Below are 14,769 nucleotides of genomic sequence, written 5' to 3' on the forward strand. Positions count from 1 at the left end.
TCTGTCCTCACCTGAAGCCACGCCTAAAGGGGTGTGGTCACTTTCTGGTTCACAGGCATGACACAGATACACTTACCTTCTTTCCTTGTAATAGGATTTTCTTTTTTGTACTACTAAAGTTTTATTTATTGGAAAAAAACCTAAATTAATCAAAATAGCATCATCTAATCATTAGACTGAAATGCAACAATCCAGAAAGCTGGCCTTTGTTTTCTTCACTAATGTCTAACAGGCCTCTTCATTTTGAGCAGACATCTGTTTACAAAAAAATAAAAAAATCCGACAACAACAAAACAGGAACCAAAATTCATAAATTCTAATTCCTTAGGCTGAGAGAGTTTACTGTCTGAAGTACCATATGCGTCAGTTATGAACTATAAATAATATTGTTCTGTAGCACAATAGGGTGACTAAGCTGCATGACATTTTGTAAAGTACAAGGAATATCTCTAACAACAAAATGCTCTTGCAGAGGGAAATTAGTTTCCTTATTTGATCATATTACAATGCATAAAAGTATCATGCCCCTTAAGTAGGTGTAATTTTGTATCAATTTAAAAGGCACCTTACATTTTAGTATTGTACATTGTATTATGATTGTCTGGTTTTTGCTTTCAGTTTAGACCAGAGGTTCTCAGCCTTCCTAATGCTGTGTGTGACCCTTTAATACAGTTCCCCATGTTGTGGTGATCCCCAACCATGAAATTATTTTTGTTGTTATCCCATAACTGTAATTTGCTACAGTTTTGCTATTATGAATTGTAATATAAATACGTGTCTTCCTATGGTCTTGGGCAACACCTGTTAATGGGTTGTTCTACCTTCCAGTGGAGTCGTGACCCACAGATTGAGAACCACTGGTCTAGACAGTAAACTGTGGTTCCAAAATTTTTGCTTTCTTTTGGGTGCTCAATTGAACACCAGTGCCTTGTGTATGTAGATTACCATTACAACATTTTATTTGTTTATTTTTTAAATATGTATTCATTAGTGCACGTGTGTATATGCTCACATGTGTGTACAGGTGACACGGAGGATCAAAAGGCACACTGGATTCCTTGGACCTAGAGTTTCAGGTATGTGTGAACCACCCAATGTGTGGGTATTGGGATCTCTGGTCCTGTGATAGAGCAGTAAGTGCTCTTAACTCCTGAGTAATCTCTCCTGCCCTCTTGTTCATCTAAGTCAGGGTCTCTAAGCTCAGCCTGAAGCTCCTCCAACTTCTCCTACCTCCTGGGTGCTAGGATTGCAGACAGGAGCCATCACGCCTGACTGTCACGACATTTCTAAAATAATGCTTAGTACAAAGCAGGCAGTTAGTTCCTGAGCAAACACATGACTCAGACAAGTCTTACTAATTTTTAGTGTTTTTGTTTATTCTTAGACAATTATATATATATATATACATAGTATGCATATTCTATATAAATGCTATACATAGAATATATAGTACCTTGATCATATATACCCCCAATTTCTCCCCAACACATGCCCTCCACCTTCAAAACCTTTTTAAAAATAACCCACTGAATTCAATTAGTGCTGCCTGAATGAGCTTGGGGAACTTACCAGCAAGTCTTATACTTTCAGCTCCGATAACATCGTGAGAACTAGAAAACCTTCTACTTCTATAAAGTTGAGAGGTTAGGGAGTTGGCTCAGTGGGTAAGGTACTTTCGCAAGTATGAGGACTTTATTCTAATCACTTAAAGGCCACATTTAAAACATGGGTATAGTTACCTAGTCCTCTGTAGCCCCAGCACGTCAGGGTGCAGAGGCAGGAGGTGAGCTGGGCCTGACTGCCTGGTAGCCTAACTCCAGAGTCAGTGGAGACTGCCTCGGTACAATAAGACAGTGATAGAGTAGGCTGTCCAATAGCCTCAGCCTCCATACAAATGCACCTGTGTGTGCACACACAAATATATGCCCGACATACACAAAACATTCTTAAAATTTTTGAGGATTGAATTGAAGTTTACATGTGAAAGTTCCCCAAAGCAAGGAATGGATAAAGAAAATGTGGTACATTTACACAATGGAGTATCAGCTGTTAAAACAATGTCATCCAGGGGCTGGAGAGATGGCTCAGAGGTTAAGAGCACTGACTGCTCTTCCAGAGGTCCTGAGTTCAATTCCCAGCAACCACATGGTGGCTCACAGCCATCCATAATGAAATCTGGTGCCCTCTTCTGGTGTGCAGACAAGATGTTGTTGTATTCATAATAAATAAATAAATCTTTAAAAAAAAAAACAATGACATCCAGAAATTTGAAGGCAAATGAATGGAACTAGAAAAAAAAATCATCCCAGACCCAGAAAGACAAACATGGTATGTATTCATTTCTAAGTGGATAATATCTGTAAAATAAAGCATAACTATGCTATAGTCCACAGACCCAGAGAGACCTACTAACAAGGAGGGTCCAAGGGGGAATGCCTGGATCTCCCTGGGAAGAGGAAATAGAAGAGATTTCAATAAGTGGACTGAGGGCAGGTGGGGATGGGAACAAGAGTGATCAGATTAGAGGAATAGTTGGAGGATGAGAGTAAAGAAAGAGACTACTGGAAAAGGAGCATTTCAGAGTCAGGTAAAACCTCAGTGTAATGGAATTTCCCAGAAATCTACATGGATGACTCCCACTAAGACTCCTAGCAATAGTAACGTAAAGTGGCCATCCCCTGTGATCAGGCAAGACTTCAAGTGGAGGGAGTGGGAAACCACACCAGCCATATGACCTATGACCTACTGTCTGTCCTGCATATGGAATGTGCTGGGATAAAGATAGCCTAGAGATTGAGGGAGTGGCCAACCAATGATTGGGCTAACCTAAACCTATGGCAGGAAAGCAACCCCCATCCCGAACTACCTAGATCACCAGTACCTAGGGACTGGATGACCCAGGTACCTAGGAAAGAACCAAACAGGACTAGAAGGGGGAAATGTCGATATAATGATGCTTAACGATATTCTGCTGTACTCATATGTTGGTGCCCAGCCCAATTATCATCAGATAGGCTTCATCTAGCAACTTATGGAAGCAGATGCAGAGACCCACAGCCAAACATTAGGTGGAGTTCAGGGAATCCTGAGGAAGAGGGGAGGAAGGATTGTAGGAGCCAGAGGGGTCAAGGACACCACAAGAAGATCCACCCAGTCAACTAACCTGGCCCATACGGGTTCACAGAGTCTGTTCACGGACAACCAGGGAACCTGCTTGGGATTGACCTAGGACCTCTGCATATATGTTACAGTTGGTGTCCCTTGGTCCTCTTGTGGGACACCTAACAGTGGGAGCAGGGACTGTCTCTGACTCTTACTGGCTTGTGGGACCCTAGTCCTCATACTAGGTCGCCTTGCCCAGCCTTAATATATGGGGAGGCGCTTTGTCTTAGTGCTACTTGATTTGTCACATTTTGTTAGTATCCATGGGAAACCTGCCCTTTCCTAAACAGAAATGGAGGAGGAGTAGACTGGGAAGTGGGAAGGGTGTGTGTGTGTGTGTGTGTGTGTGTGTGTGTGTGTGTGTGTGTGACGGGAACTCGACGACACTGAGAGGGAGAAGGGAGGGGTGCTAAGCTTGGTGACACATGCCTTTAATCCTTGCAAGCAGGAGACAGAGGCTAGTAAGTTTAAGGTTAGCCTGGTATACATAGTGAGTTCCAGGATAGCCAGGGCTATGTAGAGGGACTTTGTCTCAAAAACAAACAAACAAACAAACAAACAAACAAATAAATAAATGAATAACGATACTGACTTGTGTAATGATAGTGTGGAACACCGCAAGTCAGTTCTCCAGGGAAACAAGTCTACACAGTTAAAATTATAAAATAGAAATTGTCCCATGGGGCACATTGCACTTGAAACATTTAAGAAAACCTTGGGCAGAACAGTGATCTGTTAGTGTCTGGGCCACCACCAGCGTTCTTTTTCCATCTTTGTTCAGAGTGATGACCACTACAGAAGGGTGTAGCCAGGAACCCAGGACTCCTTCCCTAGGAGTTCTCAGGGAAAGGCTAAAGTAGCTCCTGGGAGGATAATGTCACAAAAAACTCATGTCATTATTACCGACAGTATGCACAGGTATTTCTCTAACTGACATGTGGAGCAGCTGTAGAAACTGCATGTAGGGAGTGGGGGGGACTGGGAGGAGAAGAGGGAGGGAAAACTGCAGCCAGGATATAAAATAAATAAATACATTCATAAAGAAACAACTGTATATAACTCTTTGGGGGAGGCCATAGCCTAACACTCCTGCTATTAACCCTGTGGGAAGTAAATGTGCGCAAAGCTGTCGTTAGAGAAAGCAAATGATAACAGTGAATTCACAGTGGCACAGAAGAGAATCAGAAATCACAGTTAATGTAATCAACTCTGTAAATATAGTTGCTTTTAAAAAGAATCTAAACAAGCAAATAAAGGACCAATAAGACAAAAAAAAGAGGCTCAAACAAAGCAAAACGAAACAAAAACTCTAGAAAAATACCATTGAATTAATTTTGTGTTGGCTGTCTACTGGTGGGTATGGGGCTTCCCCTAAAGTTTGGTTAATATACCCAGTGAAACTCCCTTGGAAAGACCCTGATTTTTTTTTCCTTTGCTGCTACAGATAGCTTCTTGGTTGTGCAAAGCAACTTCGAAAAGGAAGCACTTAATTAGGGCCTGGCTTATAGTTTCAGAGGGTCAGTCCATGATCATCATGGTGGGTAGTGTAGCGGCAGGCAGGCAGGCAGGCATGGTATTGGGCAGTTGCTAAGAGCTCACATCTGATCTATAAGTTGCTGACAGAGGGAGAAAGAGACTGAGCCTGGCATGACTTTGGAAACCTCAAAGTCTACCTACAATGACCCACCTCCTCCAGTGAGATCTTACCTTCTCTAACAAGGTCACACTTCCGAATCCTTCCCAAATGGGAAGTTCCACTAAATGGGACCTAGGCATTCAAATAGGTGAGTCTGTAGGGGCCATTGTGATTCAAACCACCACATGGGCTTTTTAATGGGTCACTTTGGCCAATGACTCAACAAGATATAACCTATTCCTGGCACTGGAAGTTTTACTGGGTGCCATAAGATATCTAGTTGTGCATTGTCTCCCTAATATCTCAGTGCTTCTCTAGTAACAGATTTCCATATGGTTGTTCAAATGGCCTTTAGTGTTACTTGTTCCTCCCCGTAATCCCTCTTTTACAGCTTCTTTCCCATCCCCCTATCATAACAGTGTATTCTACTTACCCTTCCTTGGGAGAGCCTCTCCTTCTCCCTAATCCCTTACTAGGTACCTAACTTCTGTGACTATTCAGATTGCAGCACACATAACAAAAACTTAAAAGCTAACACAATATTTGTCTGAGTTTCCTCACTAAGGATGATTTTTTCTAGCTTCATACATTCTGAAAACTTCCAAAATTTTTGTTGTTTCTTTATTAAAAATATGATTAGATTTTTTAAAATTCCATTGTGTAAATGCTCGACATTTTCATTACCCATTCAACAGTTGATGACTAGGCTGTTTCCAATTTCTGGCTCTTATGAATAGAGCAGCAATGAATATGGTTAAGCAAGTGTCTCTGTAGTAGGATATAGAATCCTCTGTGAATATGCCCAAGAGTGGTATAGCTGGATCTTTAGGGAGATCTATGTCCTGCCCCCTGAGGACCTACCACACTGACTTCCATAGTGGCCATACAAGTTCACACTGTCACCAACAATGAATAAGTATTCCCCTTGCCCCAAATTCTCACCAGTACATGCTACTATTTGTTTTATTGATTTGGTCATTCTGACTGGTACAGATAAAATCTCAAAGTCATTTTAATTTTATTTCCCCGATGGCTAAGGATTTTGAATGTTTCTTTGAGTGCTTCCCAGCCTTTTGCGCATCTTCTATAACTCTGCTTAGTTCTGTACCATTTTTTAGTTTGGTTATTTTCTTGATGTTCAGAATTTTTAGTTCTTTATATATTTTATAAATGAATCTTCTATTAGATGAGTAACCTTTCCCCATTCTGTAGGCTGCCACTTTGCCTGACTGGCGATGTCCTTTTCCATACAAAAGTTTTGCAGTTTCATGAGGTCCCACTTATTATTGTTTGTCACGACTGCTGCGCGGCCTGTGTCCGAGAACGTGCGGAGGGTGTCGGGTATTGATAACACAGAGACTCGTTCAATGATATAAAGAGAACTTTAAACAGGCTCCAAAAAGGTTCAAGAAAAACTTCCTAAGAAAGGCTCCCACCAGAGAAGCCTCTGCTCTCTCCTCTCCCCTGGCTGGTCCTGCTCTGACACCAGAGGTGGATGTGTGTGGGTTTTTGAAGGTGCGGTTAGTCTCTGGACAAGGTCGAGGTCAGGGCGGTTTCCGTGGGAAGGCCTTTCCCAGGAACTTATTGTATCATTTTTAGTAAACAGGTTTTTACTAAACATTGTCTTACAGCTGCCTACTCCCAGGCAGAAGGGGAAGTGGCCAGGAACTTATTGTATCGTTTTTAGTAAACATGTTTTTACTAAACATTGTCTTATAGCTGCCTACTCCCAGGCAGAAGGGGAAGTGGGTCTCTGCTCAAGGTCTGGTGTTCCCACAATTCACCCCTTTTTATTTTCAAATGAGGCACTCCTGGCTTAGGTCAAGTAGGGTCACCCTCCCTTTCCCGTCTTTGGGGGACCTTGAACCCCTGTTTTAGGTGGGAGGGGTCTTCCCCACAGGTTGCCCGTCATCGGAGATACCCCAACCTTAAATCATCTGTAACCAACCTTCATGGCTATCGGGATTGCCATGGGCTAAGCTAAGCAATACTTGGTTACGGATCTCTTGTCTCTTCATCATCACTCTCTGCCCCTGAACTCAAGGAGGCTTGAGTCTCAGTCTCTTGTAACTCTAAAAAAGCCTCTTTTGTGTCCTGAACTACCTGGCGGTGACGAACCTTATCTGTCAAAAGTGCTCCCCTCACTAATCTCCATAAGGAGAATGTCGTAGGGGGCAAGGACTCAGATCCCTCTTTTCGTAAAAGTCTATGAAGATCACGGCGAACCTCCTCCCAATCTGGAATATTTAAGCTTCCCCCAGTAATGAACCATGGACTGGCTCGTTCGATCGATTTTAGAAAGCCTTCTAGGGTTTTAGACTTGACTGCAGTCCCATGTTCTTTAAGTAACTTTTTTAGTTGATACTGCAATGATTCTAGCTTCCCGGAACTATTCCCCATAGTTTCTTAACCCCGTCCACTTACCTCGCTTTCACGATCTCGGTGGGACCTCCAATTGTCACGACTGCTGCGCGGCCTGTGTCCGAGAACGTGCGGAGGGTGTCGGGTATTGATAACACAGAGACTCGTTCAATGATATAAAGAGAACTTTAAACAGGCTCCAAAAAGGTTCAAGAAAAACTTCCTAAGAAAGGCTCCCACCAGAGAAGCCTCTGCTCTCTCCTCTCCCCTGGCTGGTCCTGCTCTGACACCAGAGGTGGATGTGTGTGGGTTTTTGAAGGTGCGGTTAGTCTCTGGACAAGGTCGAGGTCAGGGCGGTTTCCGTGGGAAGGCCTTTCCCAGGAACTTATTGTATCATTTTTAGTAAACAGGTTTTTACTAAACATTGTCTTACAGCTGCCTACTCCCAGGCAGAAGGGGAAGTGGCCAGGAACTTATTGTATCGTTTTTAGTAAACATGTTTTTACTAAACATTGTCTTATAGCTGCCTACTCCCAGGCAGAAGGGGAAGTGGGTCTCTGCTCAAGGTCTGGTGTTCCCACAATTGTTCTTAGTGTCTGTGTTATTGGTGTCCTGTTCAGAGACTCCTTTCCTATGTCAATGAGTTCAAGACTATTTCCCACTTCTATCAGATTTGTTATATCTAGTCTTATGTTAAAGTCTTGATCCATTTGGAGTTATGTGTGGGTGATAAATACTTTAATTCAGGGTCGGGGAGGTGGCTTCATGGACAAAGTGTTTGCTATATAAGTATGAGGACCTGGGTTGGATCCCCAGCTCCCACACAAAAGCCAGATACAGTGGTGGTGCTTGTAAACCAGCCAGGGAAGCAGAGGCAGACTCTGGAGGCTCGCTGGTCAGCCAGCCTAGATGAGACAGAAAAGTCCAGGTCCAATAAAAGACTCTTTCTGAAAAAGTTAGTAAAGAACGGTAGATGGAGACACTAAAAAGAAAGGAAACGTCTGACTCTGTATAACCTTTTAAGGGTAGCAGAGGTTTCACACCAAGTGATTTGGTTTAGCATAGTGTGTGTGATAAAAAGCATGGAGAAGCCAGGCACTGACTGATTAGGATCTTAACTCGGGAGTTGCTATTAGGCCATAGTACAGACTGAATGTTAACTCTGTGTCCCAGAGAGCACTGCAGGGAGGCATGGTCTGACTCGGGCTGTGGGATCTGGCTGAAAGATCTGGCTGAAAGATGCAGGCCTGTGCTTTTACCAACGGTAATGTCGGTCATATAATTCAGTGGCAAAATACTTGCCCAGCATGTAGGGTTCTAGGTTTTACTCCCAGCTGGAAGGAATGGAGCTCTAGGTTGGCCATGTGTGGTTGGACTTATCTCTGACTTTTCAGTTCTGTTGTATGTGATCTATTGACCTGTACATATTGTTTTCTACTGACACTAAGTTTTTCACTATATACTCAAAGTGAGTCACAAAATCAGTGCATATAAGCACCCTGTATTAGCAATTTTCTATTGCTATGATACAACATCATGAACAAGGCAACTTATAGAAGGGTTTATTTGGAGCTATAGTTCCAGAGTCCACCACAATCACAGCAGGGAGGTGTGGCAGCAGACAGACAGGCAAGCTAGAGCAGGAGGCTTTCATCTTGACTTATAAACAGTAAGCCCACCATGCAAACTGGGAATGGTACATAGCTCTTGATGCTTCGAAGTCCACCCCCAATGACATACTTCCTCCAGCAGGAACACACCTTCTGAACCTATCCAAACAGGGCCACTAACTGCGAACTAAGAATGCAAATATCTTGGCCTACTGGGTCATTCTCATTCAAGTCACCAAACCCTTCAACATTGCTCTTTTTCAGTTATGTCTTGGGTATTCTGAGCCCTCTGCATAATATATTTTAGCATCAGTTTATTTATTACATGATAAATTTCTGGGATTAAATTAAATGATCATTTGATCAAATGCACTAGTCAGTAGTCCCAGCTTTTCTAGGTCTGAGATTAAGGAATCTCTCAAAACAGTAAGCAACATAGCACCTCTGTCTCTCTCTCTCCCTCTCTCCCTCTCTCTCTGTCTCTCCAAAGATACACACACACAAAACACACACATACACACACACACACACAGAGACATGGACAGAAATACACATATACCATATGCACCCAGACATAGACAGACAGACAGATACAAAAGCACCATACATACATACACACACACATACACACACACACACACACACACACACACAAAATTGGAAAAATGGCATGTTGCTATCAGTAAATATAACATCTCTGTGCATATTAACTTAAGACTTCCTTAGTTTCTTTCAACAATATAGTTCTCATTACAAATAATACAATTTTTATTAGAAATTGTTCTCTGGTATTTTTATATTGTAAATGATGCTTTTTTTGCTCTTTGTATATTTACTTAGTCTGCTTTTCTGTAGACTCTTCTACATAGTTAATATAATTTAATTATAAGACAGCTTTGTTCTTTGTTTTTGACATGATGTCTTCTATTTTCTTCACTTTATAATATGGATACATACCCTGAATACAGTGTTATATGGACATGATAAGCCTTCTCACCTCCCTGGCAGTGGAAAGCAGTTTTTTGACATGAAGAAGTCAACTGTGTGTAGGTTTTATCACATTGTCAGTTTCCTTTAGCCCTTGTTTCCTTTCCCATACATGATTAGGCATTAAATTTGGCCCAGTTTCTTTCTGCCTATTCTGAGGTATTATATGGGCATTCTTTCCTATTAATGTGGTGAGATGTAGTTGATTTTTAAATGCATTTCTTGATTAATTCCTGTTTGGTTCTGAGGCATTATCCCTTCTATATTTTATTGGATGTGTTCAGTACATTAAAATGTAGCACAGAATTTTGGTGTCTGTTTACATAAGATTTCTATGGTTTTCTTTCTCTGTCACATCTTTGTCTGGTACAGAGCAATGCTGGAGGGTCAGTAAATGAGCTGGAGCGTCCCTCTTCTAGTGGTATATTTGTTTTTGTTGTTGCTATTGATGACAAACATTTTGTAATCTTCTACATTTATTAGTTTATTTGATTCCTCTGGAGTCCAGTAAACAACTCACACACGAAGTCTCATAATGTATTATACAACATCGGTACAAGAAAGGAACTTTTGTATGAGTGCCTGTCACAGCATATAGGACACTATTATGAAAGATTATATGAGTTTATGAGATCATTTCAAAGCTGTATAATGCAGTTTATGTTTTAACATTAAGTGAAACCAGTATTCAAGATGTATTGGTCATTTTCTATAGTAGGTACATTGCTTCATTTACTCTATAACATCATAAAAAGACGTATTTCAGCTTCTTCACTTTACATTTTTATAATGACAAGTAGGTAAGGGCTCCTGATTGGGCGCAGTATCTACATTTAAAATAACTTCAGGAACACTTTAATAAGTATAAGTATAAATATGTTCAACCAATCATAAATCTTAACACTTAGATATTGAAAATAAATTATTTAGCATTTACTAAGATCAAAAACTCCAAATATAACCCTTAATACAAAATATACATCTATATGCCTCCAAAACATGTTGAACAAAAACATATATATTTTTGCTAACGTTTTCAGAGTTATCCCTTCTTTCAAATCAATAGTTTATTATTGGTACAATAACATTTAAATAAATACTATTTATTTATTTATTTTTAATTTACATGTGTGGGCATTTTGTCTGCATGTATGTCTGTGCACCATATCTAGGCAGTGTCTTGGAGGACAGAAGAGGGTGTTAGATATACTAGAACTAGCCTTAAAGGTGGGATACGAACAGCCATGCGCTCTTAACCACTGAACTTTTTCTGTAGCCCCAATACTGAATATTTATAAATATTTAGAATAGTATTAGATGCTAATTGTTGTTCAGAAAATATTTCAGTCAAAACAAACATTTTAATAGCAAAGTTAGGAATATAGCAAATGTTTTACAGAATTATGTTTCACTAAAAATATTAATTTATAACTTCTTTATCCAAAAACTATCCAACTAATTCTAAGTAAAATTCTTTAACTTCTTGTACTAATTAAATTAAGGAAAGACAGAAGAACCCAAAGGTCAAAGACCTAATTCCTGAGGCTGGTGATTATGATGCTCAGAGGTGATTATTTCAGCATCTTTAGGAGACAAACCCCTTGTTACTGTTGATTGCCACTTGAAGTGCTTCCTTCATCCTTTTCATTGTAGAATATTTAGGCAGGTCTAGAATTTTGTGACATGTCAATGATCTTGGGTTATCCTTTTCAGTGAAAGTTTGAGGACAACGAAATATTATTCCTTCATACTGTAGGTCTTTTACATGAAGCCTATCAGATCCTGTAAGAAATACTAGAAAGGAATACAAATTTGTTAAGATATTTCATCTAAAAAAGCTCAAGATGAGTAAGAAGAAATTAATTATTATATTTAGTAAATATTGAGTACACTTTTTGTTATTCAGAGACAACTACACAGGGGCAAGTAAAGCCTAGAAAAGTCATAACATTTGGGTTTGTCCTCTACAAATTCATGCCATTAATATATGTGCCTGGGGGGATGAGAACATGAGGGAACAGGATGGTCAAGTTGGGGGAGGGATGGAGGGGGAGAGCAATGAAAGAGATATCTTGATAAAGGGAGCCATTATGGGGTTAGGGAGAGACCTGGTGCCAGAAGTTCTCAGGAATCCACGAGGACGACCCCAGCTGAGACTCCTACCAATAGTGGATAAGGTGCCTGAATGGGCTTTCCCCTGATCAGTTTGGTGAGTGCCCTAACTGTCATCATAGAACCTACATCCAGTAACTTATAGAAGCAGATGCAGAGATTCACAGCCAAGCACCAGGCAGAACTCCAGGAGTCCAGTTGAAGAGAGAGAGGAGGGGTTATATGCACAAGGTGGTGGGGTCAAGAGCATGACAGGGAAACCCACAGAGACAGCTGCCTTGAACTCCAGGGAACTCACAGACTCAAGCCCCACAGCTAGGGAACTTGCATGGAACTGAACTAGGCCCTCTGCATGTAGGTCACAGCTGTGTAGCTTGGTCTGTTTGAGGGGCCCCTGACAGTGGGACCAGGATTGATCCCTGGTGCATGAGCTGGCTTTTTGGAGCCCACTTACTATGGTGGGATGCCTTGCTCAGCCTTGAGGCAGGAGCTTGTCAGGCTTTGTTGACTCCCCATGGGAGATCTTACTCTTTCTGAGGAGTGGAGGAGGGGAGGGAAGGGGAACCATGGTTGGTATGTAAAATGAATTTTAGAAATTTAAAATTTAAAAAATTGCAGTACTTACAGAGAAACTTTTTCTTTTCATCCAAAGTTAATTTATGGAAAGCCTTCCAAAAGAGTAGAATAGTTGGATGTGATTTGTTATATTCTTCTACATACCGTGAATTCTTGAGAACAAGAGAAAAATAGAGATAGAGAAGGTCTTAGGAGGGATGTGTATCAGTAATTTGGAGAAGTTAGAGGGCACTTTTAGGTTGTCACTTACATTTTCAAATTGTTGCCAGTCACAATTATCATTTCCAATTATTGCTGTCATTAGTTCTTCGGGCTGGAACTTCCTAATTATATCCAAGTCACACACCTTGTAAAATCCTCTATAAAATTCCTCATAAATCGTCTTTACAGAGGTGTTAAAAATGTAATCAACACACTTAGAAACATAGTCTTGCCTTGAGGGAAGAAAAAAAAAACACTGACATTCCTTATCAGTGACTACAATGTCATCTATTTTGCTCTTTTTACTCTATTGATAAAGAAAAGTATATTTCTCCTTTGTAGCCCACAAGTCCATACAACACAGGGAGATGAAAACCTGGCCAACTAGAAGAAAGGTCCTTGGAGAATATAAGAGAAGGATTCAAACTTTAGCGTGTTCTCTCTCTCTCTCTTTTTTTTTTTTTGGTTTTTCGAGACAGGGTTTCTCTGTGGCTTTGGAGGCTGTCCTGGAACTCCCTTGGTAGTCCAGGCTGGTCTCGAACTCACAGAGATCCGCCTGCCTCTGCCTCCTGAGTGCTGGGATTAAAGGCATGCACCACCAATCTCATTTTCTTTATTACAAGGATATGTCCCAATGATCTCATTAAACATGGGAAATGCATTTAATGCATCGAACCTACTAAAAGTTGTAGCTTAGCCGTTTTCGCTCACTGGCCGCTCTCTAGCATCATAAGGAAGTATTGCACTTCATGTAACTAGCTTAGAAAATAGTGAAAAACCCAGAATCTGTGGAGTATGATGACTATGGAAACTAAGGGTGGACAGAAGTCCAACCACTTAACCCTTGCTTCTCCACCTCTATACATTCCTCTCTGCCAGTCTTATCTGGCTCCCTCTTGTCGTAGGGAACCATGTAGTGCAAACACTCTCTTTCGCATGGTATGCTTCCTCTTTACCTGGAAACTTCAATCTAATCATCAGGTTTTCATACATAAAGTGATGCTCTGAGTTGCTGATGCCTTTGTTCCTCCCCACAACTCTCTTGTAGCAGAATTAATTTGCGGAAATAATTTCTGAAAGGTCTGCCCTGCATTATAGAATGCACTTTCCCAGTACGACAGACTTCCTGGTGGCAAGTGAAACAGTGTGGATGTGATTTGACTCTGTCCTGCAAGGATTTATGTGTTGACATCTATTTCTCCCATTGTTGGCTATTGAGAAGATAGGAACTTGATCTGACTGTACTGTTTATGGCGTGGCTTTTGGAGAGTGGTTTGAGTTGCACAACATCTCCACGTAAGCCCAATGATTCAGCTCTGGTAGCCTTATTAGGCTCTAGAGAAAGATCAAAAGAGACACACGTTTATGCTCCTTATGTTGTGTCAGGTGCTGCCCTTACACATTCAAGATGCTGCCAGAGAGGAGGCCACTGACAGATGTGATCCTTGAATTTCCAGAGCTGTGAGATAAATAAAACAAACTCTGTTCTTTGTAACGTTACCCAGTGTTTGATATTTCATATAGTAATGAAAAGTAGGCTAAGTAGGGTTACCACTAGAAACATGGTCACATACACACCCCATCCACCCCTTTAAACTGCCCTTGCGAATTAACCTATTTATGTAAACCACCTCATTCTGTCTTCCCCATAACCAGAAATATGCTGCTAAACATTTAACAACCAGTTTTCTAAAAGGAAGGGGAGGGAGAGCGGGATGTAAAGAGACAGAGGAAGAGAAATACAGAGAGGAGGTGTGGGGGGAGGTGAACAAAAAAGACAGGAAGGAAAATGTCATTTGTAACATTTGCCAGTTTTTCTAAATATCCCTGCCACAGCTGACTTCAAGTTACTAATACTTTAAATAATAACCTTTGAATATTTATGACAAATTTGCAGTCAGATCTCATAAGCTGGTACTAGTTGGCTTATTTGATATATTACATGATGGTCTATTTGGGTATGAGCTTTCTACCCATACTGATATGTTACACATTTTGTCTTTTTCTCGGCTTTATCACTAGTATCTAGAAAACAGTATAGCATAGAATAGGAACTAAAAATATCTTAGATGACAGAAAGATTTATTCTTGAATCATTTCTTCTCTTCTCCGACCTGTTTAGCA

At 40.8% G+C, this 14,769-nt stretch overlaps 1 protein-coding gene across 3 annotated transcripts in view; it reads right to left on the bottom strand.

The window, feature by feature from the left end:
- Positions 1-10,219: 10,219 nt before the first annotated feature.
- The window catches only part of Herc6 (HECT and RLD domain containing E3 ubiquitin protein ligase family member 6), a 58,944-nt gene continuing 54,394 nt past the window's right edge, over positions 10,220-14,769 (bottom strand). For 2 of the 3 annotated variants that reach the window (XM_013117723.3, XM_021230610.2), the window contains exons 21-23: positions 12,695-12,878; positions 12,494-12,596; positions 10,220-11,550 (exon numbers count right to left, since the gene is read on the bottom strand). In XM_013117723.3, the coding sequence (XP_012973177.1) occupies positions 11,342-11,550; positions 12,494-12,596; positions 12,695-12,878 (496 nt within the window). In that variant the 3' untranslated portion in view covers positions 10,220-11,341. Of the gene's footprint in view, positions 11,551-12,493; positions 12,597-12,694; positions 12,879-14,769 lie in introns of those variants that run through there. The other variant, XM_021230612.2, reaches the window with a different exon arrangement.

Source organism: Mesocricetus auratus, unplaced genomic scaffold (genome assembly GCF_017639785.1).
Source record: "Mesocricetus auratus isolate SY011 unplaced genomic scaffold, BCM_Maur_2.0 Super-Scaffold_100676, whole genome shotgun sequence".
Lineage (NCBI taxonomy): Eukaryota > Metazoa > Chordata > Mammalia > Rodentia > Cricetidae > Mesocricetus > Mesocricetus auratus.